This window comes from Aulonocara sp. 'chitande type north' Nkhata Bay, linkage group LG10 (genome assembly GCF_057382095.1).
Source record: "Aulonocara sp. 'chitande type north' Nkhata Bay isolate Kocher_YH1m ecotype deep benthic linkage group LG10, A_spYH_male_GT1.1, whole genome shotgun sequence".
NCBI lineage: Eukaryota > Metazoa > Chordata > Actinopteri > Cichliformes > Cichlidae > Aulonocara > Aulonocara sp. 'chitande type north' Nkhata Bay.
Genome location: NC_141353.1, coordinates 690,926 through 717,500, shown reverse-complemented (window position 1 = coordinate 717,500; position 26,575 = coordinate 690,926). Strand labels below are relative to the sequence as shown.

Here is a 26,575-nt window from a genome sequence, read left to right as displayed (position 1 = left end):
GTCATATTGCAGCCACAGAAATTATTTTGTCCATGAAACCATAAAGCTGCACTTTCTTTTTGCCTTATAGTCTCATTTGTCATAACTTCTCCGTTTTGTGGTAAGCTTTTCTTTGGCTGTCACTTCTTCACCCTGACCTGTCTTATTTGGCTCAGCAGAACTGAAATGCTTTTACACACGCACTCACATAAGCTCAGCGATTCTCTGCGCGATCAACCTCTCACATGTTTAAGCTGTGGGAGATTTCACTTGTCATGTTTGCATAGTAAGCTAACGATTGATAAGACGATGTCAGAGGAATTGGTGCACAAATTATCATCACTCACAGATCAGTGCTGTCGCTCTCTATACACAGTTCACACGATTGCAAAGTGAAAGCAAAAAACAAGCACAAATTCAAACGCGATTTCAATATGTCACATATTGACAGTGGCTCACCGATGCCAATGACATAATTACCCAGCTACATTTCTGAAAGAATGCAAAAGCATTGACATATATTTTTCCTACAATAGCCCGACGGGCAGGGAAGAGATAGATTTTGGTAGCTCGACTGAAAAAATCGCTAGCTCCGGGACGTTGGGCTAGCGATATTGCGAGCCCTGTATCTGATTGAGGAATCACTCATCTTTGGAAAAGAGTTTGTTACAGAGAAATGTCTCTTTCCAAAATAAAAGCTATACTATCCGCTTCTTCTGGGCTATATTCTCAGCAGCATAAGGAGAATCACGTGCTAACAGCTGTCTAAATGACTCGGCTAAAGTTAGTAGCATGCTTGTTGTTTTTGTCTTTGCACTAGGATGATGTCGGAGTAAATGTGCAGTCATATTCGTTGTGTTCCCACTAGTGCTTTCAGGTTAATCTCGTTGAAATGACCTTAACGCCACAACACGGCAAATCTCCGTTAACGAGCTACCGCCGATCGCTCCGTGCATGGGGCTAGACGGCCAACACGTTAACAAGCTAACTGCGCTAACACACTAGTTCACATCAATGTAATTGAGCATTGCATGGCACATCCAACATACTGTTTTACTTTAGTCCATGACTCGCTTACCTTCAGGGTCATACGTCACATGAAAACCAAAATAATTCCAAACGCCAGATCTGAATGAGGGTGGGGGAGGTGCCCTGCGCTCTTCCTCCTGACGATGCTGTCTGTGTTGAGCGCTCAGTGGATCTGCGCTCGCAGCCTAGGCGGAGTAGTCGAACGCAGATTCACTGAGCGCTCAACACAGACAGCATCGTCAGAAGGAAAGTTGATAAAATAAATTACAAATGTTGTATTGTTCGATACATATGCGTACCGAACCGAAAGCACTGTATCGAACGGTTCAATATCGATACGAATATCGTTGCACCCCTAGTATTTATATAAAAAGTGAATTAAAACTGGTAATTGGAGCTGGTTAGTTAGTGAGATCGCTCATTACTCTGACCTGAAGTCACTGCTCTCGTAGGGACGTTTGTGCCCCAGTGGCTGGTGGCTCACACACTGGCCTGGTAGCCATTGATAGTCAACAGCCTGTGATGGGTATGTTTTCTGAATAAAACGTTTAGTGGTGGGCAGACACTCTGCGATTTTTGGCCCATTGTGAGCCGATTTTTCAGTCGTGCGACCGTTTTGGTGATCGGTGAGTTTGGCCTTCATCGTGCGTCGTGTAGTATACGCCGGGTAACGAGAAGCGATTAACACCTCACGACCAGCTCCCGATCATCAATCGCTTGGTCGTGAGGATTTCAAACCGTCGTGAGGGTGTCACCGCAACTGCTCACACTGCGCACGTGCAAAGACATAAACGTCGCCTTTGTAACAGGGACTCAGCCAGCAGAGCCACTCCCTCCACGGTCAGGACCAATAAGATCATGAGCAGCTCCTGACAGGATACAAGATTTATCATTTTGTGCCTGCAAAACTTCTCCTGTTTGAGGTGAATATTTCTCTGTAATGAGGAGCAAACGTTCTGTGGAATTTGTGTGTGAATGTGTGAAAATGGAAAGCGTGCTCCTAAAACGTGTCCAGGGTCAAATGTGAACCTTGTTACTCATTAGATGAGCTCTGAATATTACCAGGCTGTGCTCAGAGTGTGACCTTAACCTGCCACGTTCTCAGAAACTCTTTCGTTTAGCTACACAAGCTTTATAGCTTTTTATGCACCGTGTTTAAGCTACAGCTTAGTAAACCTATCAGGAACAGATCAGTTACATCTGTAGGCTGATCCATTTCATCAATAGAAATAATTCCACTCTGATCGGCATAGAAACTCATTCCCAGAGGACAATCCTAACGTTTACATTTATAAATGACAAACTGCGTCTGCCACATCAGAAGCAAACAGGAACATCAGTCTGTACATTTATTTATCTCCTCGCACTGATCTAATGGCAACGTGAAGGATTTCCTGTAGAAGCTGTGCCTCATTGTACTCTTGGAGTTGTTTTTCTCAGAAAGTAATTAAAGGCTGATCTGCACCACTAAACTTACATGTCATATGTGTGTGTTGTTAAGTGTGTATTCTTCATACACAGCCCTAGAAAAGTGTTTACTCAACATCTATAAATGTAATGCGTCTAAGTCAATGAAAGCAGCGTAGTCAAAAACGCCACACCTCCTCCTCCAACTTGACGACTTTGGCCTGGGCGTTGTTCAGCGCCTGGTCTCTGATCTCGATGTGCCTTCTCTGGTCCTCCGTGGTCGAGCGCAGTGCGTTCAGCTCCATCTCCAGCTTCTCCTTCTCACGCAGCGTCTCTTTGTCTGAGCGCACAGAAGGACATGAAACACTGAACACTGTCCTCACCACAGCAGACCTCAGATACACACTCAATGACACATAAATGACTGACAGTTAACATTTGATGCCACACTAAACACAATTATGTCAAACATGGATCAGCCCAACATCTTATGTACATTTTATATTTGTATAATCTTATATAAAATGATAACTCGTTGTAATTATCACTTTCTTTCTTTGTTATGACAAGAAAACCATCCAGCTTAAGATAAACTCCTGACATGATACGACTGGTTAGAGCGTGCACTGTCCTCTGATCAGCTGAACTCTGTTTCACAGCTTCACCAAGTGAGGCGACAGCACTGAAGTTTCCAGAAGCTTCCTTATGAGTGATCGTTGGTGTTGTTGCTATGATGATCACACGAACTTTAAGGATGCACCGTCAAGCACTGAGAAAACGCAACATGTGAGTCTAACGAACACGTTCAAGCGTCCACTAGAAACGTAGTCAGTGAGCGCCAGGCTCCAAGCGCACATCTGTCAGCTGACAGTGTTTGCTGGCTCGTCCACAGAGAAACCCAACAAACCCGAGTAAAGTGAACAGGAGTCACTACTTTTGCACGTCCGTCGTTGTCTCTGTGTTCGGATACGCCCCAACCGAGGCAGGCACAGCAGTAGCAAGCCCCTCCCACAGATAAGGGGCTGATTCAGTACAGCATGAAAGGGACGGTTTCACAACAAAACAGGAACAACACACATTTCTCAACTTCACACAAAGGAGTGATGTCAGTGTATTTGTCAGAAAGAAAGGCTCGACACACTTTGATATGAACCCTGTCAGCGCGAAACCTGACAGGTCTCAGACAAACGAGCTTTAAATGAAGTCCACATAACGTCCCAAACAAGAATAATAACACTTTACACACAAACTGCTTCCTGACAGTTAGACAACCGATAAAATGAGGAAGGTTCACAGAATTTGTGAGGCTGTCTCTGATGTGCCAGGTTGAATTTCACAGTTTGTATCATGTTCTTAATTATTTTGAAGTTAATTGTGAGTCCAGAAACCCCAAAAGTAAAAAACAAAATAAAAACTTAGCAGGTCGAGTTTCTGCCCCGAATAATCACCTCGCTCTACTTTTTAATATCCAAACAGGGAACGCCGGGAATGCTGTAACAGTTCTGAGACTTTCAGCACTGTGTGCTGTGATTCTTGTGCTGCCTGTTAATCATCTCAGCTGGAGTAGACTGGACCTCTTTTATTTAATGCGAGTCCTTTATGAGATGATTGAAGGTGGCTGCCATTAAAACCTGGTGACTTGCAGCATTGCCGTGTGAGCTCCATGGACTGCTAAAGATAATGTCGAATGAGTGAAAGCTGAGTGTGTTTGTGGCACCGATGAAGTGTAAAACACTGCTTTCACATCGGGGACATGCTGATGGTTTGACCACCAGCGAGTAGGGATGGGTATCGTTTACGTTTTATCTGATACCAGTACCAAACCAGTACTTTTGAAACGGTGCCGGTGCTCAAACGGTGCTCAAACCGGTGCTTAAAGAATGGAGAACACAAAATTGGTCCAAAAACCTCTCATGTTCAGCTGTTTTTTGTAAAAAGATAACAATGTTAGCCTTTTCTGCAGCTATGGGGCAAATATGGCATCACTCTTGGCTGGAAGCAGTGCTTAAACAATGGAAAAAACACAAACTTTGTCCTAAACCTCTCATGTTTAGCTGTTTTCCACTTTTTCTTTGGTCATTTTAGCCTTTTTGTCCAGGGTGAAGGGAGTATCTGCCATCAAACAAGAACACAGCAGCATGTAGCTATGATGATGTTTGCTAGTTCACCTTACATGCATTAATGTAATAACGTGGTTAGCCTACTCAACATAAATTACACACGAACAACATTAAGCTACTCACGCAGAGAAGAACGGCTGCTGCTGCATCATCATCCTCATCATTCCTGCTACACTGGCAGGGCTAGGGGCCAGGACTCTCCTCTTCGGGTTTTTGGGGGATGTTGCATAACAGGCAACCCACCCGCAGTAGATGTGCTCGGTGTGAGGTCTCGCAGCAAGCTATCAAATACGGCGCATTTCTGGGCTTTTAAAAAAAACGCTATGCGTCGCCAGGTGTTTCATCGGATTCTTGGTGTTACCTCCTTTGACAGTATCACAGTATCAGCTTAAAGCACTTGTTGCTGCTGAGTTTGCATCTTTTGCTGTGAAGTACAGCCAGACTTTTGACCGCTTCGCCTTGGACATTTTTAATCTGTAGCTCTGCTCTAACAGAACGTACGTACCTGGACCCGCCTACTATCCTCGAAACGTAAAATGATTGGCTAGAATCGAAAGTGTATCACAGCTCAGGAAAAAAAAGCACCGAAATAAAGCACCGAAATGTGCGCTGCTTTTCGGTCTGGTTACTACCGTTTATGTCAGAACACCGGTACCCATCCCTACCAGCGAGGGTCCGCAGGTTACGGCCCTTCATTTGGACTGTTTAATGAAAAAACTTACTGATACAGGTTGATGACAGAAAATAATCTGAGAGGCTCACCTACATAGAACAGCTGAGTGTCAGACACAGTCTGTCCAGCTCAACAAGCAAGTCGTCCCGACATAAAAGAGTTGACAAAACTATTGTCTGCTTAGTTTCCATGTGGACACCAACAGGCAACAGTGATGTGCATCATCCTCTAATAGCCTGCATTCTGCTGACAGGTGTTATATTAGAAAATAATAATAATAACTCGTCATTATTCCTCAGGAAGGTTGTTGGTTTGATGCTGTCTATGTGTGGCACTTACTCTGTGTCAGGAGCTGGGAGATGGTTTTGCGGTTGTCCTCCGAGCCGTCACACTCCTTAGCAGCGAGCTGCTTATTAGCGGTTTCCATGCGCTCTTAAAAACAACAGCACATAACACAAAATCTTGGTGCCTGGGTATACACACATACAGCACAATGCATTTCAATGACACTGGTATGGCGTTATCATTGTGCCTCTATTCTGAGCGCATGTAAAAAACCAAAAGAAAAAAACCAACAACACGCAAAAAATTATTTGGAGGGAAGAAAAGTTTAATGTCTCAATGCAAGAAATGTATTCCAGTTAGGGCTGGGCCATATCATACCGTCCACGGTAATACCGGTGTAATGTTGGGCAACGATAAGAAAATGAAATATGGTGATAGAATATGGGTAAAACGCACATGCGCAGTGCCTTTGTTTACCTACGCACATGGAAGGAAAAAGCATGGCGGCGACGGAGAATAAGAAGGGCGAAAGTGGATCGTTGAATGAAACGATGAACCTGAACTGGTTTGTAAAAATGCTGCAGCTTCACTGGTGGAACTGGTTTAGCTTTGGTCCGTCAGATACACAACAAAGCACTATTTTTGGTAGAGCATGCTAGCGGGCCGTCGTTATTACCGTGTTTTTGGAAAATACGGCGCACTTAAAATCAATCCTTTGATTTGTCTGAAAGTCGACAGAGCCCCTTATAATCCCGTGTGCCTTATGTATGAACTCTGGTTGTGTTTACTGACCTCGAAACGATTTTATGTGCACGGCGCTCGAAAATCTGTCAGATGTTTCAGTACGACTTTGCTGAGCTACGAAGCCGCACCGCTTGATGGATTGTCGGAGCATTACGGCTATCGTAGGCGGAGCCTGACGGAGTGATACGTACTGTGCTTCAACATAATGTTACCGTATTGTGTGTGTATAACCTCTTTTTAAGTTGTGTGGATGTTATACATGGTTATGCTGAGGACATGTCGGCCAGTTTCCACTGGAAATGCCTTTTGGTTAAACTGTCAGTGAGGAGTTTGCATTTGCACTGTTACATTTTTCTATAACTTTAATGCACATAAAAAACAGCTGCTTGTTTAAGTGAAAATATATTAGTATAGTGTCAATTATATCGTCAGTTATATCGTTATCGCAAATTTTCAAATGTATATCGTGATAAATATTTTTGGTCATGTCACCCTGCTCTACTTCCAGTGTTTGCTATTATCCACACACACAATAACAGCCGCTCTCGCTCAGTTGTTGGTATTTGCGCTTGCTCAGATCTCTGCTCCCTGCACGCTCAACTCTCCGTACACCGTCATAAGTGTGCCACAAAACCAACCAATTACAGACTTGGATGCAAATATTCTGATTGGCTGTAACGGTCTCCAATCAGCTCGCTAGCTACTGCATTCTGGAAACACTGTCCAGAATGTAGCTAAATCCATTTTCGGTTAGGATGTTTCATTATTTAATTTTAAAATATATAAGGTTACATGGAGATATAAAAATTTGTTTATAGGCAATTCTTCTAGAGTTAAATAGTGGGGAAGGAAATGCAGGAGACTGACAAAACACAAATATGCCCAAAACACCAAATTCGCCCGAGACATAAACAACTCATCAGCAAAAGCTAGCAATGTTGCAACGCAAGCTAACACGAACCCTGGAGCCCCGAATGATTTGGTGAGCGCTACAGAATCACTCAGGTCGGAACTGAAAGAGGATCACGACAGTCTACAAAAGGATATTAATTCTCTACACCAAGAAATGGGCAACAAACTGGACAAAACAACTGAAGAAATGAAAGGAGTATCAGAGAGAGTGGCCACAGGTGGGGAAATGAGGGCGCGACTGTGGAGCTGAGCGGAGCGCTCACCGTATTCAAAACAAGCTGATCGAGGAGGGACAGTACCTGACTTTTTGGAGTTGGGGAAGAAGAGGAAGGGACGTTTTCAAACACCCTACACAAGAATATGAATCCACTGAGAGGACCAGGCCGTGTATACAGCACCGCACATGAAGCCAGCCTCAAGCTGCACAGTTTTGATTACTTCTCCACTCGGTGAGCGCTTCGCTCAGCTCCACAGTCGGCATTTTTGCCACCATTGCTATACAACACGCAATGTCACAGCCGCTTCAATTCATTAGAAGAGAGAAGCGGCACCAACAGCAGGAGTAAAGGCGGTGGACAATTAGGATCCTCTCCTTATGGAAGAGACAGGACACAGGTGATATTTCTACATGAAACATGTCAAAAAGGTTTGGATATACAAATTCCATCTTCAGCTCACATAAGAATAGCAGGAGAGGAGGTGCAACTACCCTGATATCAAGCAATGTTAATGTTGAAAAGATTGAGGAAGATGAGGATCAAGAAGGCAGATATGCAACTGCGAAAGGAAAGAGTGTCACAGTAGCTCGTGTGTATGCACCTCCAGAGGGGGACACACATTTGACAAGATTACCACCAAGTGTGACGGAAATTCCTGATGTGGACTGGAATACGACTTTAACAATATCGAGGACACAACAAGCTTTAAACAAAATAGAGAAATAATAAATCATTCTTATAAAAGAGACGGGGCTCTGCAGAGGGACGCACACCCACCAAAGCATGGTGGTGGCAGTAAAATGGGAACAGCAGACATATCTGACCATAATGCTATTTATTTAACTATGCATCAAAATAAACAGACGAACATTATGGAAAATGGCGTGTTTAACAAAAAAAAAGAAATCCAGGACTGCAGAGAGAACAGACAATAACATAGGACACAGTTAAGGTAGCAAAATGTCAAAATTTCTACACTGCTTTAAAACTCAGCATGACCCGTCTGAACTGGTGGATGAAAAAGAAATTGTAGATTATTTTGCTGGATTAGACGTCCCCTCTGTAGGAACCTTTCCAGTGACACCTTAACCTCACTGATCACTAAAGCAAAGCGTTATAAGGCTGTACCATTCGTTTGGCTACCCCAGTGAATGGTACAGCTAGCCCCCCTTTACTGGATTCATCTGTCCTTTTGGGGACAGATCCAAGTCCATCCAACCGATCCCGTATTTCTGTAAACGCTGGGAGCTGAGACGGGGTACAGCCGTTACAGGTCATCATTACATTTGAAGTCATTTGAGGAATGTTGGTCATGTTCTTCACTGTTTCTCACCTCTGAGGTCTCTGTTGAAGTCGTGCAGCCGGCGCACCTCCAGCTCCAACTTGTTCCTCATAGTTTTCTCCAGGGCCTCCCTCTTGGAGGAAGACTTTGCCAGGTTTTCATAGGCCTCTGAGACCAGCTGGATCTCCATTTCCAGCTGTTCACAGATACAGAAAGAGTGAAACTGTATACCAGTTACTGGTCCAAACTGGCCTTACCAACAACACCACTGTTCTATTGTCTGTTAGCGCTTTGAAACACATTTCAACCAAACTGTTCAGGAACGCATGAAGAAAACAGATTAAAACCAAAAACATCTTCTTCACACAGTGCTGCACTTGTCTTGCTGTTAGGCTGAACGTGTCAGCATCAGGTTTGAAGGAGTACTCTGGTTTCAAACAGGTCAAAGGTCATGTTGAACACTAACATCTGAAACTTAGTGGGCAACACTGTCTGCACATGTATCTAAACAGATGACTGCTAAACTTCTTACCTTGTGTAATTTAGTGACTTTCTCGCGACAGGACTCCATTTCCTGCCTCAACATCCTGTTTTCGTCTGTCAGTGTATCTACCATCTGCTGGGCACGGGCCATCATTGCAAAGGGCTCCCCCTGCAGGTGAGTGTAGGACTGTGAAAGGGGGAAAGGTCCAGAATGGACCGACAGCTGCGGTTGGGAAGGTCCTTGGAATGGCGGCTGCTGCTGCTGATGATGATGATGCTGCTGCTGCTGCTGCTGCTGATGATGATGATGATACAGATGGGGAGGCTGCTGCTGCTGATGATGATGGTGCATCCTTGGTGTGGAGCCATAGGGATCTGGACAAAAACCATGACTCCTCTGTGGTGGGTGAAGCGACCCTGAGGTAAAAGACTCTGCCAACTGGTGGGAGCCGGTACTATGTGGACTACGAGGGACCGCCGTGAGTAAGGGCTCTCCCTGGTTCTGGGGTTGCTGATGAGGGAAGGAAGGATGAGAGGAGTGGGAGGCACTAAGGATGTTGCTAAGGATTGAGGACTGAGTGCGCGATAAAGAGCCCACTGAGGTGACAGAGGAGGTGGGACTGTGCTGTTGAAGGGGTCGCTGGGTGTGAACTAAGCCTTCCTTACTGGACCTGCAGAAAGCATGGTTACACATCTGTAAGTCAGTTGTTTTTGCACACTGTTGAACATTTATTAGCATACAGTTCGCTGAAACAGACACAGCATGTGTCCACAGCTATTTTATTGACATTTTTTTCATTTTCATTTGAGCCCAAATGATTTGCTCCAATCACATTTTAACAGTAAACAAACAGTAAACAAACAGCGCCTTTCTAGTCTAGCTGACCACACAAAAGCTCACATTTAACCTGTGTCACACACACACACACACACACACACGCACGCGCACACACACACGCGCACACACACACACACGCGCACACACACACACACACACACACACACACACACACCTGCCATGTTTGCAGCAGCAGAAAGTCCCCACAGTCACACACAGAGGTTGCTGTTTAAGGCTACAGGACGAATTCACTGCATTGAGATTTGTGGTTGAGACCGTTTCTTCTTTGTAAGTGAGCAAACTTCAAATTTCAGCAGGAGGTCAAATAATAATTTCCCCCAGCATGCACACTAGTTGCATTTACATACAGACTAAGGCTTTTTATCACGTGTCCTGTCTGATTCATTGGTTTGTCTGCTTGGGTGATGTGTGACTTGTTTCTGAGTAACATGGGAACACACCAGCTTCAGCTGAGTTTGTTCAGAAAATATCTTTTGTCTTCAAAGGAATGACATCAGACCACAGCAGGTCATGTCGTAGCACGTCCTGCCCTGACAATTAAAATCTGGTTGTATTCATGACTGTTTAAATCCAGTTTGCTCTGAGGTAAGTGCTAAACAGGCCCAACAGGATCCGTCTTTGCATCCAAGAAACCAGGGTCGGTTTTTGTTTTTCTACCTTCTGCTTGGAGAATTTTTACCCCGATGAAAACTAAAATCTTGTTTTTTACCGACTGATAATTGTTTATTTGACTTTAGTTTAGCCGTGGAATTGAAAGCACAGCTGCATGGTTAGCATAGGAGTGCTGAATAATCCCAAACTAGAGGTTTCTGATCCATTTAACAGCTGAGTAGAGTGTTGTGCTAAAGGAAGGAAGGAAGGAAGGACTCGGATATGTTGAGGTAGAGACAAAGTGTATGAATGCACACATACAAACACACACAGGCTCAGAGGATTGGGACGCTCATCTGTAACCGGAAGGTTGCCGGTTCAATCCCCAGCTCTCTCTGTCCTGCTTGTTGTGTCCTTGGGCAAGACTCTTCACCTACCGCCTGCTGGTGTTGGCCAGAGGGGCCGATGGCGCAATATGGCAGCCTGGCTTCTGTCAGTCTGCCCCAGGGCAGCTGTGGCTACAACCGTAGCTGCCTCCACCAGTGTGTGAATGTGAGAGTGGAATTGTAAAGCGCTTTGGGTGCCTTATTATTTTTACTTCTAATTTATTTGTTGAACACACTAAGTGATAACTCAGTGTAAGCTGAGAAAAGTAAATCAGTCTCAGCTCATCAATATTTCTGGGACGTCTTGATCAACGCCTGTTCAGCTCACAGACGCCGCAGCTCCACGCTTTGAAGCTGCCATTCCCAAACCTAAAACGGATCTTTCTCCAATCATTCTGGTGCTGACTGACATGGGAGTCCTAGGCCACGGTCCTCGTGGACTGCTGCCTTTGCATGCTTCTGTAAAAACTCCCTCCACCATACTACACAATTGGGTTGTGTAAACGGCCTGTATTTATATAGCGCTTTACTAGTCCCTAAGGACCCCAAAGCGCTTTACATATCCAGTCACACACACAGTCACATACTGGTGATGGCAGCTACATTGTAGCCACAGCCACCCTGGGGCACTGACAGAGGCGAGGCTGCCGGACACTGGCGCCACCGGGCCCTCTGACCACCACCAGTAGGCAACGGGTGAAGCGTCTTGCCCAAGGACACAACGACCGAGACTGTCCGAGCCGGGGCTCGAACCGGCAACCTTCCGATTACAAGGCGAACTCCTAACTCTTGAGCCACGAGTATAAGGTAGTATTAGGATATTTTGGTGTACTTTTATTTTTTCTCTAGTTGTTTGCCGAAAGATTAAACTTGTGTTTGAGCTGTAAACAGCACAGAGTCACAGCAGAGCTGGAGAACACCGAGGTTTTTGATGAACAAGGAAAAGACCACTTATCACTTTTTAAGATCCGGGAATGGTTCAACAACCAATACTTTAACCAATACTACACCTTTATTGGAATAGTAACTACTGTAGAAGTCTGTTTTCCAGCCTACTGAACACAAGTGTGCTGAAAGTTGTAGCTCATTCGTATTTTCCTATAACTGCGTGAGGGCGTGCTCCTTACCTGAACGAGCCGTACTCTGGTGGGGGTTGGTATCGGACATGAGGCACTTCCCTCGAGTGTTCCCTTCCTCTTTGCTCCTGGTAAAAATGGCCTCCCGACTCCTGCTGCTTGGTAGGAGAACCCATACCTTTGAATGGGTAGTCAGGAGGTGGGCCACGATGCTGCGTCTTGTATAAGTCACCAGCTGGCCCTGGAGGGGGCAGCTGGGGAGAAAGTGGGGCGCTAGTGACAGGAGCGTGAGCTTTCACGCCACTGGTGGCCAATGAGAGCTGCATAAGTCGCTCACTAAGCGACCGAACGTGTCCTTGCTTCAGGTCCTTCAGCCCATCGTCCTGGTGGACCTTCCCCATGCCGCTAACTCGCTGCACCGTGGGGCGCCCCTCAGTGCGCACCTTGGCGCTGTTCACCCCTGTGACATAGAAGGCGGCGCCCACAGACGCTTGTAGAGGAGGCTGCTGGGCCTGGTTATTCTGCTGTTGAGGTTGAGGAGGGGGGCCGTGGCCCCGAAAATATTGCGACTGCACTTTGGCCTCTTCATATGTAGGGAGGTCTTCAGAGTTTGGACACTGTCCTTGGCTGCTCCCTCCTCCGCTACTACCTCCTCCCCCTCCCCCTCCACTACTCCCACCTCCTCCTCCAGTTCTGGAGGAGCCCAGCTTCTCCAGGCCGCTGTCTGTCTGCAACTCCTGTCCCTGTGGCTCCTGCCGGGCAATGTGGGGGCTCATGGAATGATCATCAGATGGCCCAACCTGTCCCTGCACCGAGTATCCTCCTCCCCCTCCTGTTCCACCACTTCCTCCTCCACCTTGTTGTTGCTGGAGCACATAATTCCGGTTCATTTGTTCCTGTAAGAGACGCTGCAGGACTGTGCTGCCGCCGCCTCCTACACTACTGCTGCTGTTGGAGGACTCCTCGGCTGCGGCCCTCATCTCCACCTCGCGCTGGCCACAAACCTCGTGGAAGGATAAGCTTCGCCCACGGTCGATATTCCCTGAGAGGAGAAGGGAAAGTGCCACAGTGAGTACAGACAGGAATGAGTTTAGTGGGTCAAGAGATCGACAGTCAAAGAAAGAGAAAGTAAAGTTGATACGAGAGGAAAGAAATAACGTTCAGGTCAGACAGGAACAGGAAGCATCCATCACCACCACTGCCCCGCGCAAACAACAGAACACAAGTGGAGGAGGAACAATTCCTGAAAAACATTAGAAACCATTCACCCAAGCCCTCAACCCCCGATCACACGCTCAACTAAGGAGTTAAAACCACAGAAAGAAGACGGCGGCGGCCGTTGGGCATTTAACTGTAAACACTGTAAGAGTAACACTGTTACTGTTCACGTGCCCGTCTCAATAAGACACACAGGTCATTCTCCAATCAACGAGGGCTTTCTGCTCAAACTTATTTGCATTACAATTTCATGGTGCAAACGTTGAACAACAAGCTGTGAATGATTTGCTTTCAGATTTCATGCTGGATTGAGCAAATATGACAAATCTTCACACAAAAACAAAAATATCAGTAGACAGACCCGTTCAAATACAACACAATTCTAGAAACACTAGTTATAACTTGGAAAATAATCATTATGTGGATATTTTTTATATTTTCAAACCCCGGGTCACGTCCAAAGTCTTCAATTTGCCTGAAGGTGATATGATCCAAAGTTTGGATGATTCCTATGAAAATGTAACTTCATACTTCTATACGTTTTTTTATTCATTTATTTTTAAGTTTAAAATATGCCATTAAAAATGCAACAATTGCAGATATAAAGTGATATAAAAGGGTTTAAACTGCAAATGGCACAGGGTATTTGCTACCTTTCCTTGTCATTGTAAAGATTCTGAAAACAGTTTCTGAGATTCATTTGCAAATCCTGCAGGACATCCATGAAGGATCGCTGTTACCAGAGCAGTCCGTTTCATCTGCAAGTAGTGTCCCAACACGAAAAGATCAGTCCTAACGGGACAGTGTTCACTGCATGATTCACAATCATGTGGTCCTGTACAATATGTTACCAAGGCACCTACTCATTATGATATATTTACTGACTCTCAATATTTGGAAGCCTGCTATCCATCTCAGGAAAGACACCAGGGGTCTCCTCCTTTCTCTAGAAATTCGTGGATAAAAGAGGTCCAACACACTCGAGATATGCCCTCCACAGGAAAGCATGAATAATCAGTGTAAAGAAGTAAACATGAGCAGAAAAAAAAACATGATCCATAGGTACAAAAAGGTAACAGCACGCCATGATTCATGAAAATCACAGAGCAGGGTCAGAAGATGCTTGAATGCACAGTGTGCAACTTTCTCAGAGTCAGTCACTATAGACATTTCAGATGAGCTCAAGAACAGCGTGTTAGAGTTAAACAGGACTTGGGCTCAGCCTCTTAGCTGCAGTCAAACTCCTAATACTTCACCATACCGACAAATTTTGGGCAATTTCACACCGCTAACAAACCTGACTGTTCCAACAGGACTGCACAACAGTGCACAAAGTCTAAAAACACACTGATGTGGAAGAACCTGATTGGCCAGGACAGAGTCCTGACCTCAACCCAAAAGAACATGTTTGGGATGAATTCGAGTGGAGAGTGCGAGCCAGGTCGGGTCAGTGTCAGTGCCTGACCTTTGGGAAGAACGGTCAAAATTCCCACATCATATTAAACACTATGAATTAAGAATGGGACATCACTCAATTTCATGTGTGTGAGGGCAGACGAGCTAATACTTTTGACAATATAGTGTAGCAGGATAGGCCCAAGTACCTGGGTATCCCACACTCCAGTGATGTCCATGATGATGCATCATCTGTGGGGCAAAATACCTGAAGAGGCTAAGACCAGCGCTGAGAAGCCAGACACTGTGCTGGTTGGCAAGGAGCAGAAAACTGCCTTGATAGAAGTGGCAATCACAGATAACAACTCCACCAAGGAGCAGCACAAGAGCCTTGAGAAGTACTAGTTGAGAAAACAACCTAAGCAGGTGTGGAAAGTCTAGACGAGTGCCGTTACCTCCCAACTGGGAAAAGTGGCTTTTCCCAGTTGGGAGTTTTCTTTTTTGAATACAATCATCCAATCTCAATATTGCTCACAGTATTTATAACTGGTAAAGCATGGAAACTGGTAGTGTCTCTTCTACTTTCTTCTTTGAAAGTAATGGTGGTAGGCAGGGAGCTTCCTGGTGCACGGTCACCACTTTCAGGCACAAGTTCTACAAAGCAGCAATAAACTGAGGGAAAGTATATCAAAGGATTTGCAGCAAAACATACACAGTTTTTCTGTTGCATTCAAATTAGTATGGTTTCACTGACAACACTGAATGTGATCCCTGTTCGATAGAGTAGAGAAAAGAAAATCATTACATCTAGTTTCTGTTATCCTTCTCATTCTCAAGGAGGAAGATGCTTTTTTCCGAAACATCTGTTGGCAAATAAAATATGAGACAAAAGGAGAAATAAGTTAGTGTTGGTGAGATGCCTGCACTTCAGCAAAATACATATACAACAAAACAAAAGAGTCAAAGTTAGAAACATTTGTATTCAACATATTAACGTTCCTGAGTCTGACAGCCTTCCTAAGCTATAACAGTGGCTCAATCCAATCTAATGTTATTTATATAGCACCAAATCACAACAACAGTCGCCTCAAGGTGCTTTATATTGTAAGGCAGACCCTACATACAGAGGCAAACCCAACAATCATATGACCCCCTATGAGCAAGCACTTTGGCGACAGTGGGAAGGAAAAACTCCATTTTAACAGGAAGAAACCTCCAGCTTCCTCAGACTGTGGTGCTGTCGTTTCGATTCATTTTACAGAGAATTTTTTGGGAACAAAACTCAAAAAGTACTTCTTATAAAGATGTATGTTCAGTAGCTACTTTTTCTATTATTCTAGAATTTAACAGTCAATGTCATTAACGAATATTAAAGCAACACAGAGGCAGCTTCCAATATCACGTACCACCTGGTTGCACTTTGGCATATCTACTTAATATCGAATGGCTGTTTTTCATGGTTCATTCACACAAGTGTGGATTCTGACATTTAATTTGAAAGCCTATCAGCGAATTGCTAATGTAACATAAATGAAGTTGTAAAAGTCATTTTTCACCCACATGTCACCTTGTAGTCTGAAGCTTGTGGCAGCTCTGACATGACTTTTCACATAAACATGTTTATACTTGAACGAACTAGACTGCATATTTGTCAGTGTATGTTCTGTCATCCAGGTTATACTAGTTTAAGGAACATGGAAGTGACTGGATTTCTCTCATCCCAGAGGAACTGAAGAAGCCTCTTGGATGAGAGATGAAATGTTGTCAGGAAACTTAAAGACATCCAGTCAGTTTCTTTCAAAGCTCTTTAGACTAGACTGCGTTTAAACACGACAGAGAATTGCAGCTGTTAGCTGAATAACTTGCTTTGTTCACAGACACAGAAGGGCAATGTCAGCTTTCTATTGGAGGAGAGACTCTCCCCTCTTCATTAAATCCAAATTCCAGTTGATCATTCATTTCGTGCCAGATTATACCTTAGTCTAGTGTATTAGTATGAGATCAACTCTCAAAGGTTTCTAGAGCTATCAAAAGCAGAATGGGGAACAGGACGTCTGGTTGCACTGAACTACCACCCGTCTGTTTTCAAGAAATCTGACAGCAATAATAATCTAAATCTCAGATTTGGTTAGAGCTGAATCAGGTGACCTTGAATCCTCCTTTATTATAGTGCCATAGGTGGTGGGCAGCTCCTCATAATGGAATGAGTCCTCTGAGCACCACGTTCCACGTAACCGTTTTTCTCTACTTTCTCTTTGCCCCTCACCTCCCACGTGGCCCTGTAGACGGCTGCTTCTCCCAAGCCTGGCTCTGTCAGAGGGCCTTCCTGTTAGAAGGAACATGGTCAAAATGGTGACTTTATGCGGACTCAAAATCAGTGCAGCAGACACCAAGATTCAAGGTAGACTTGTTACATATGCGTGTTATTTTTGTCATATTCATTTCAATGGATCTTCCTGTTGCAATCTGCATTTTAGTTCGTTTGAAACGTTTGACAACACAAGAAGAAAACATTGGTGTACACATACTGAATGACAGCCAAATCTGTTTCCTGTTTAAATACACACAAAGGATCTGGACAATGAACAAATATTGGATGACAAATCTAGAAACTGCTTATCTCTGGCATTGAAATCTTTTCAGGTTTTGGGAAAATATGTTTTAGGCACCAGAAATAAGCATGCATAGTAATTTAACTGCTCTTATTCTTACATGAAATACGCGCACCCATACTCCACTGCAGCACAGACATGTATAGTTCGAGCATACTTCAATATTGCCATTTCCTGCAATTGCAAACATGTTTTAAGAGGCAAACTGGCCGTTTCCTCATCAGCAGCAAGTGGTTAGGGTCTGTTGGGTCATCCGTTACTGGAGTCAGATGCCATTTAGACAAGAATCAGTGTTTATTGTGTGCACATTAAAATTGTGCACATTGTACGACAGGTAAGCAGCACACCATATCTTTTCACAGTGCTGCGGCCTAGCTTCAAATCAGCAATCCAAAGCGATCCACTCCCACATTAGTAACGGGGAGTTCATCGGGTGGAAGTCTGTCTTCTTGGCCAGTTTGTTCCAATGGTTTGCCTTTAGTGTTCCAGCAGATTATGCATCCTGACAGAAAGTTCCTCAGCGCCGAGTTAGCAGAAGGAATCCAATATTTCTGTTGCAGCTCTGAGAGCATATACAGTCTTCCACAGTGTCCAATCTTCTCGTGTGTGTCCTGCAGTGTGGTCATACGCACGTCCTTTGGGATAATGATTGGATGCTTCATATGTTCTGGCATCGCAGCAGCAGCGAGGCCACCTCCAACTCTCAATACTCCATCCAGAACCAAGCTGGAATTATAACTATAACAACTTTAATTTGTATAGTTTCAAATATTAATTTAATGTTGAATCTGCCAAATTTGACAAGAAGACGTCAAATTCACAAAAATGGGAAAAAAGCTGAAAACACAAAAAACAGCATACAGTGGGGCAAAAAAGTATTTAGTCAGCCACCGATTGTGCAAGTTCCCCCACTTAAAATGATGACAGAGGTCAGTAATTTGCACCAGAGGTACACTTCAACTGTGAGAGACAGAATGTGAAAAAAAAATCCATGAATCCACATGGTAGGATTTGTAAAGAATTTATTCGTAAATCAGGGTGGAAAATAAGTATTTGGTCACCTCAAACAAGGAAAATCTCTGGCTCTCACAGACCTGTAACGTCTTCTGTAAGAAGCTTTTCTGTCCCCCACTCGTTACCTGTATGAATGGCACCTGTTTGAACTCATCATCTGTATAAAAGACACCTGTCCACAGCCTCAAACAGTCAGACTCCAAACTCCGCCATGGCCAAGACCAAAGAGCTTTCGAAGGACACCAGGAAAAGTATTGTAGACCTGCACCAGACTGGGAAGAGTGAATCTACAATAGGCAAGCAGCTTGGTGTGAAAAAATCAACTGTGGGAGCAATCATCAGAAAATGGAAGACATACAAGACCACTGATAATCTCCCTCAATCTGGGGCTCCACGCAAGATCTCATCCCGTGGGGTCAAAATGATCATGAGAACGGTGAGCAAAGATCCCAGAACCACACGGGGGGACCTGGTGAATGACCTGCAGAGAGCTGGGACCAAAGTAACAAAGGTCACCATCAGTAACACACTACAACGGCAGGGAATCAAATCCCGCAGTGCCAGACGTGTTCCGCTGCTGAAGCCAGTGCATGTCCAGGCCCGTCTGAAGTTTGCCAGAGAGCACATGGATGATACAGCAGAGGATTGGGAGAATGTCATGTGGTCAGATGAAACCAAAGTAGAACTTTTTGGTATAAACTCAACTCGTCGTGTTTGGAGGAAGAAGAATACTGAGTTGCATCCCAAGAACACCATACCTACTGTGAAGCATGGGGGTGGAAACATCATGCTATGGGGCTGTTTTTCTGCCAAGGGGACAGGACGACTGATCCGTGTTAAGGACAGAATGAATGGGGCCATGTATCGTGAGATTTTGAGCCAAAACCTCCTTCCATCAGTGAGAACTTTGAAGATGAAACCAGGCTGGGTCTTCCAACATGACAATGATCCAAAACACACCGCCCGGGCAACAAAGGAGTGGCTCCGTAAGAAGCATTTGAAAGTCCTGGAGTGGCCTAGCCAGTCTCCAGACCTCAACCCCATAGAAAATCTGTGGCGGGAGTTGAAAGTCCGTGTTGCTCGGCGACAGCCCCAAAACATCACTGCTCTCGAGAAGATCTGCATGGAGGAATGGGCCAAAATACCAGCTACTGTGTGTGCAAACCTGGTAAAGACCTATAGTAAACGTTTGACCTCTGTTATTGCCAACAAAGGTTATGTTACAAAGTATTGAGTTGTATTTTTGTTATTGACCAAATACTTATTTTCCACCCTGATTTACGAATAAATTCTTTACAAATCCTACCATGTGGATTCATGGATTTTTTTTCACATTCTGTCTCTCACAGTTGAAGTGTACCTCTGGTGCAAATTACTGACCTCTGTCATCATTTTAGGTGGGGGAACTTGCACAATCGGTGGCTGACTAAATACTTTTTTGCCCCACTGTAAGTGTCTAGAGTCGCCTTCAGCTTGTTATCATAATCCTGGGTTTGCCCATGGATCTCCTCTCAGTGTAACTCACCAAGAGATGTCCAGCTGAACCATTTCAGCTGACCCTGTTCTATAAAAATGTTCAACAGTCTTATGGCGGTTTGCAAGAAGCTTCCACAGCCCCGCACAGCGTTGTACCTCAGGCCATGGTACCGTCTGCCGGAGGGCAGGAGTCTGAACAGGCTGTGGTTGGGGTGTCCCCAAGTGGAAGCCCATCACTTGACTACGCCGAGAAATTCTGTCCATTAAAATAATAAAGAGGATGTGGGCCAAAGGGCAGCCCTGACGGAGTCCAACGCATTGGGAACAAGTCCGACTTGTTCCTGGTAATGCGAACCAAGTTCTTGAAACAGCTGTACAAGAACCAACAACAAGGGTCCAGACACTCCACGCAGCACGTTCCATAGAACATGACAAACGTAACAAAATTTTGCTAACGCCAAGATCAGAGTTTATGTGGAAAAATGAATAAAATCTTATTCAGGACAGGATTTTTGAGGATTTGTTTCTGTAAACAACTTTGACACCAGTGTCTGGGGATATAACCAAAATAACAGTTGTCTCAAGATGTTTATTTTGCAAGGCGAATAAAGAAAACCCAACAATCACATGACCCCTCATGAACAAGCACTATGGCGATAGTGGGAAGGAAAAACTCCCTTTTAACAGGAAGAAACCTCCAGCAGAACCAGGCTCAGGGACAGGGGGGCAGCCACCTACCACGTGTAGTTGGGGTGGGGAGACAGGGCAAAGACACGCTGTGGAAGAGAGCTGGAGATTAATAATAACTAATGATTAAACGCAGAGCGGCGTATAAACACACAGTGAGTGAAGAAGAAACACTTTGTGCATCATGTGACGACCCCAGCAGCTTAGATTTACTGCACTGTTCCAGACATAACTAAATGCTTGGTCCAAAAAGGAACGTTTAAGTCCTTAAAGTAGAGTGTGTATCGGTCACCCTGAATTCAAACTGTGAGCTGGTTCCACAGAAGAGAGGCCCTGAAGCTGAAGGCTGCCTCCCATACTGTAGTCAGCAGCCTCCCGTACTGTTCCCATAAAAGCCCTAGGAACCACTAGTAAGCCCATAGTCTGAGAGCAAAGTGCTCCAATGGAGTAAAAGAGTACTACGAGGTTTTTCAGATAAGATGGGGCCTGATCATTCAAGACCTCGTGTCTCATCACTAAATATTGTAGCAGCCAGCAACCATTGGTGCTTCAAGGCACCAATTTGAGGACACCTTGTATATACCTCTGCGATGCACTGGAAATTTTCATGTCCACTGAAGCACTGTAGACTCAATAACTACCAATCACCTGGCATTATCTAAAATATCAGGAATTTAATAGTCCAGTCATTACTTGGCTCGACAGAAAAAAAGAGGAAGAAATCCCTAAAACAGTAAACCAGTGGGTGAAAGTGCTCAATGAGTACAAACTCCAAATTATTAAGGTGGCATGCCTGTGACCCTGACTTTAAGTCACCATTACAAGACAGAAGATATGTACAGTGGGCTCACTCTAGTATTACATCTACTTGTTCAATGACCAAAACATTAAGGGTCTCTGTCCGATTGAAGTTCCTCATGTTATCCAGATATTCATGGATGCTTATAGTTTCGGGAACGGCAATGGTCTAGTAAGTAAGCTGTACCAGAGTAAGGTTATAATGAATAAGGACTCTACAAACCATGTTAATGGGAAAAAGAAGCAACTCTCAAACCTGGAGGGACTTTTGTTGGAAAAAGCAGATCCGCTTCTTTATCACTCCCAAGGAAAAGTCAAAGCAGAACTCAGCTGGCTCTTCATGCTCATCATATCCACCAGCCACATATCCCATATGGAAGGATGTTGCTGCAATTATTTCCCAAACCCTGGGTATCTTGGTTTATACAAGCTTTGGGTCTCCAGATCTCAGGTATATCCCGGAAAATATGGGTAAATATGCCTACTTTCTGAAAGTAAATGGACTGATTCTTATCTACTCTCCTGGGGTACTCAAAGTATTAAAATAATAGAAGAAAGTGAATGTTGTATTAAGTACTCACTAACATTACCACTTGGATGGACGCGTCGGAGAGCAACTTGGGGTCAATATCTTGCCCAAGGATATTTGGCATGCGAGGGATCAAACCACCAACCTTCCAGTCAGCAGATGACCTGCTCTACCTCCTGATGTACAGACACCCTGTCATGTTTGCAGCAAAATTACAAAATGTTGGCTTCAGAAGCACCCCCCACAAATTTTATTAACATAATTAAACACCTTCATTTATTAGACCAAATGACTCCAGCTGTTTACAAAAGGATTTGGGAGAAAAGCGATGGAAAAAAATTCCTATCTTGCCGGCACAACCGACCATTAACAACACCTGTTGACATACATGAGAGCAAAGACATAATCCAACTGATGCTACTGTAACACCCATGACCTCTTGTTTTGTTGGTTCTTATATCCTTTGTTCATGCAATGAAAGTGGAAACATGAACTTAAATCAAAAGTTAAAATACCCTTATGTTTAAAATAATGTTGAAAAATAAGGAATCCATGTTTATTTAGTAAGCCTCCATTCTCCTGATGTTCTCTGACTGTTTACATCGTGCTAAATTATATTACAGAGTCCAGCGTATGCATTCAGTTTAGCACATTTGATACATGTACTGGCTAAAAGTGTTAATAGTTTCAGATGTAATGCTTCAGAGATCCCTGCTAGAGTGAAGCCTTCAGAAAAAATACATGCAACATTTTTCTTCCCACCTGTTGGTCTCTGCTGCATGGCAGTAAAGCGCTGATTTTATCTCTACAGCTCAAACCTGAATTCAGCTTCTGTCCAGACCTTTTCTTTGTTTTTAAAATGATATCATACCTGTGTGGCTCAAAGAATCCTTCCTTATAAAGCAATCCCAGTGAAAAAATGTCTGTTCCACTCACAGCGATGTGTACCTGGGTTTTGAAGGTTTGAAACAACGCACCTCTTTTCCCGTTTCTTCCCACACTCTGACAGGTGGAGCTCGGAGGTGGACCTGGCAACTATTCAGCTCCAAGCCACACCTTCATACCTGTGGACTAGTGTAATTGCTTAACCAGCATTGACTGTCAACCGTCTCTGTGATAAGTGTTTCAGACTCTATGAACAACAGGATGGACTGTGGGATCACATTTTTCCTCCTGTTGTCTTTAAAACTATAGAAAGACAAAATAGTGGGAGTGCTTTCATACTGCAGATGCCTTTCCTGGTTAAATGTACGCACTGCACTTTATTGCACATGTATTTACTCGGTCTAAGATAAAGCATGAAAATATTCAGGACTTGAAAAATAAAACCCATGATGATTCTAATAAAATAAATAAGAGTCAAGAACAATGTGTAGACTTGTCCTCGAGACGGCTCATGCAAACATGGAAACCACATTTCATGCTTCTGTCACCTGAGCTCAGCACAGTATAACATGCAACACTTCTTTAAAGATCTGTGGAGCACCAACATCCACTCACACATCTGATATTAAGTGAAGACCACCAAGATGTTTATGTGGAACTGTCTGAAGGCAGACGTCCTTATTCTGGACTTTCTATATCAGTATAACAGAAGAGTGCTGACTCAGTGTCCGTCGTTCATGTTGCAGATGTTTCTTAAGATCAGTGCAGATTGTTCACGACACATAAAATGAAAGAAGCAAGCAGAATGATGCTGAAGCAACCGCAGAAATTTAAACTGTCAGATACAATATTCAAGAATCAGGTACAACACACGGGTGCAGTACGTGCTGGGGTATGTGGCTGGTGAAAACAAGATATAGCACATTAAAGGTTGGAGCCAGCCTTTTCTGATCTTGGAAGCTAAGCAGGGTGAGGCCTGGTTAGCACGAGGATAACAGAGGATAACGGGGGTAAACGGTATGTTGGGGGTGTAACCAGCTGTAAGTCGGACTGTGATCCCAGTCAATCAGCAAACTGTTGACATGTTAGCAAACTGGCTGCTACGGCTGATAAAACAACAGCAGCAGCGAAAATAAACGTCACAGTTTAACACGGAGTTTGTCTACACACAAATGATCAGGAGCAAAAGGTCGTAACCACGAGAACGAGCTCTGGTGCAGGGAAAACATTTTTCTAGCAGTGCTTCTTACTGTCATAACCATTCAGACCTTTACAGGGAAACGCTAGCTCGGTGCTCCATCAAACCACTGATCAGCAAACCTGTGAGCTTCTCCCATCCTCCACTGTTTGGTTTACTCAAGTCTACAGTAAAGATACAGGAGTTACATTACAATGTGACCTCTGACCTCACTTCCTTTAGGTTCTGTTTAGTTAAACTATGCAGAACTCTGACATTTCTAGCATGAAAACCAATGAGGAGTTTATTTTAAAGGACCTGTATTTTTCTACTGCTGATTATTAAAACAAAACGATGTCTCATCCAATTACTCGAAAAAGAAATGGAATACTTGTTTACTAAAATAATCAAAAGCTGCCGCTCGCGTCCAAACCGTCTCAGCCTCTGTCCTGTGCATCCTGCTCACTCGCAGTGAAAACTTGAACATCTCCTGTCTTTTTGATCTAAACACCATTTTGTAAATCTTCCCATTTTCTGAGCTGCGATCCTTCAGTCACAAATCCACCCGGCTGCTGGTCTCTACCTCTGCCGACCTCTCAACCCCAGGGATTAAAGTCATCTACCTTCACTACTTCTGCTAGTTGCTGGTTCAGTGTCACACTTGGGAACAATGCTTGTGTGACTGCGCTGTGCCAAGTGTACAGTTTGGTGGAGCGAGGATCATGGTGCGGGGCTGTTTCACAGGAGCTGAGCCCGGCCCCTTCAGTTAAAGGAACTCTTACCCCAACATTAGACATTAGCATGGACTGCCCCTTTCACCTCAAGCTGAACTCCAAATTTTGGAGCAGCAAATGTCTTTCGTTGAAGAGTGCTGTTAACAAATATCTTCAAATCAAAAGAAAGGCCCAGTGACTGTACAGCTACACCTTCTATTCCAGGGATGTCCAACTCCAGCTGTAGGCCAGGAACGCCGGTGTCCTGCAGGTTTTAGATCTCACCCTGGGTCAACACACCTGAATCAAATGATTAGCTCATTACCAGGTCTCTGGAGAACTTCAAAACATGGTCAGGAGGTCACTTAGCAATTTAAATCAGCTGTGTTGGATCAAGGACACATGTAAAACCTGCAGGACACCGGCCCTCGAGGCCTGCAGTTGGAGTCTTTGTGTTTAATGGCAATTCAAGCTTATTTAAAAGCTACAATTTCAAATATTTTACAAATACAAGTTAATCTAAATCATTAAACTCAATCTTGTTTAGTCTTAAATTAAATGAGAATTATCAGAATTTAGTCTGCGTGTGTCAACAGAGAAACTAAAGCCATGATGCTGTGTGGAAATGCCGAACCCCCTGTAAGGGTTGGGGCAGGCTCGTGGGACACGGCTCGTGCCCAATTTGGATAAACAGTTGGGAAAATGAATGGATGGATTTCCCAATTAAAATCACTCTACGGCTTTTTGCATAGAGTGAGTTTTCTTGTTTATCTGGTCAGTTAAAGATTTCCAGTTTAGTTTCTGTTACTCACTCTGAGGTCCAAACGTCACATACGCAGATTACTGTGCGCCTGTGATAACTGACAGTACACCGCTGTGAATGCAAAACAACTGTTGAGTCATCCACTTCAGACTGACCCACTCCAAGGACCCCACGTTCACATTCAAATGTCACACAGAGCTAACTGGAGTCCTACTGATAAGGCCAGGATGCAGTAAAGGCTACACCCACCTACGCGTCACGCTGTCAGTGAATTGGCACTGATTATTGAAGTTAATTCAAAGCACACATGACTGAGTCCGAAGCCAATCCAAGCTTCACGAACGACGCGCTGAAAGTCTGGTTTTTCTCAGCCGTTTAGTTTGGTGCCGTAAAATGACAACAGCAGGACTGAAACAGTGTGACAAAGATAAGCGGAGCATCCGGTTGATGTGCGCGCACACACGTAAATGATTTACCTGAAGAACCTGGTTTACTTTCCGAGCCCGTGAGTTCAGTGAAACATCCTTTTGTTCGCTCCCTGCTGCTCTGTCGTCTCCTCGGCACCAACTCTCCTGAAGTTACGAAACGCGCTGCTGCAGCCGCTCCATCTTGGACGTCACCGAGGGCTTTTTATTCTTTCACCGGGGAAAAGAGTTTGTTAGAGGCCAAGGAATCTTTTTCCATGTTGGGAGTAAAGAAAGAAGCGGTACATGAGAAGTGGCAGGAAGCACCCCCTCCCCCCCACACCGCCTGGCCTCAGTATGAGAGGAATGTCCATCCTCCCTCCCCCTCCTTAATGGAAACTGGATGAAAAAGTTTTTGGAACAGGGAAATCCCTCCTTCTCTCTCCTGCGCTCCAGACTGGGCTCTAACAAAGGTCTAACCAGCAGGAAAAAGTTACAAAGCACAACTCTGCGCCCGAAGTGTGTCATCAGACATGATCAGTGGTCGTTTATTAACCTCGCTCACGTGAAAAAGCTGAAGAAGGGGAAGAAGTGACAAAGAGGGCTTTGTTTCCCGGCAGAGCTCTGCTACATTTAAGTGCTGTCGGAATTTCGTGAGAAGGTGCCCATATGTTGGTTTTGCTTCACGTCAGTCGGCCCAAATCCACATGCAGTCATTTAGCACCATCAGTTTCAAGCCCTGCCTCGACCCTGTGCCGATAATAATGCGTTACTATCAATCTCCTGTATACAGAGGACCAGGACCCCTGTTGCTGTGAGCTAACAGTGCTAACCTCTGCTCCACAGGTCTATGGTGGGCT

At 44.4% G+C, this 26,575-nt stretch overlaps 1 protein-coding gene across 4 annotated transcripts in view; it reads right to left on the bottom strand.

The window, feature by feature from the left end:
• amot (angiomotin) overlaps window positions 1-26,065 on the bottom strand; it is a 43,330-nt gene extending 17,265 nt beyond the window's left edge. The window contains exons 1-8 of one of the 4 annotated variants that reach the window (XM_086307655.1): window positions 25,788-26,065; window positions 16,924-16,983; window positions 15,463-15,520; window positions 12,096-13,086; window positions 9,182-9,803; window positions 8,701-8,845; window positions 5,548-5,640; window positions 2,610-2,755 (exon numbers count right to left, since the gene is read on the bottom strand). In XM_086307655.1, the coding sequence (XP_086163781.1) occupies window positions 2,610-2,755; window positions 5,548-5,640; window positions 8,701-8,845; window positions 9,182-9,803; window positions 12,096-13,086; window positions 15,463-15,520 (2,055 nt within the window). In that variant the 5' untranslated portion in view covers window positions 16,924-16,983; window positions 25,788-26,065. Of the gene's footprint in view, window positions 1-2,609; window positions 2,756-5,547; window positions 5,641-8,700; window positions 8,846-9,181; window positions 9,804-12,095; window positions 13,087-15,462; window positions 15,521-16,805; window positions 16,866-16,923; window positions 16,984-22,644; window positions 22,777-25,360; window positions 25,441-25,787 lie in introns of those variants that run through there. The other 3 variants (XM_086307656.1, XM_086307654.1, XM_086307657.1) reach the window with 3 other exon arrangements.
• Window positions 26,066-26,575: the final 510 nt, after the last annotated feature.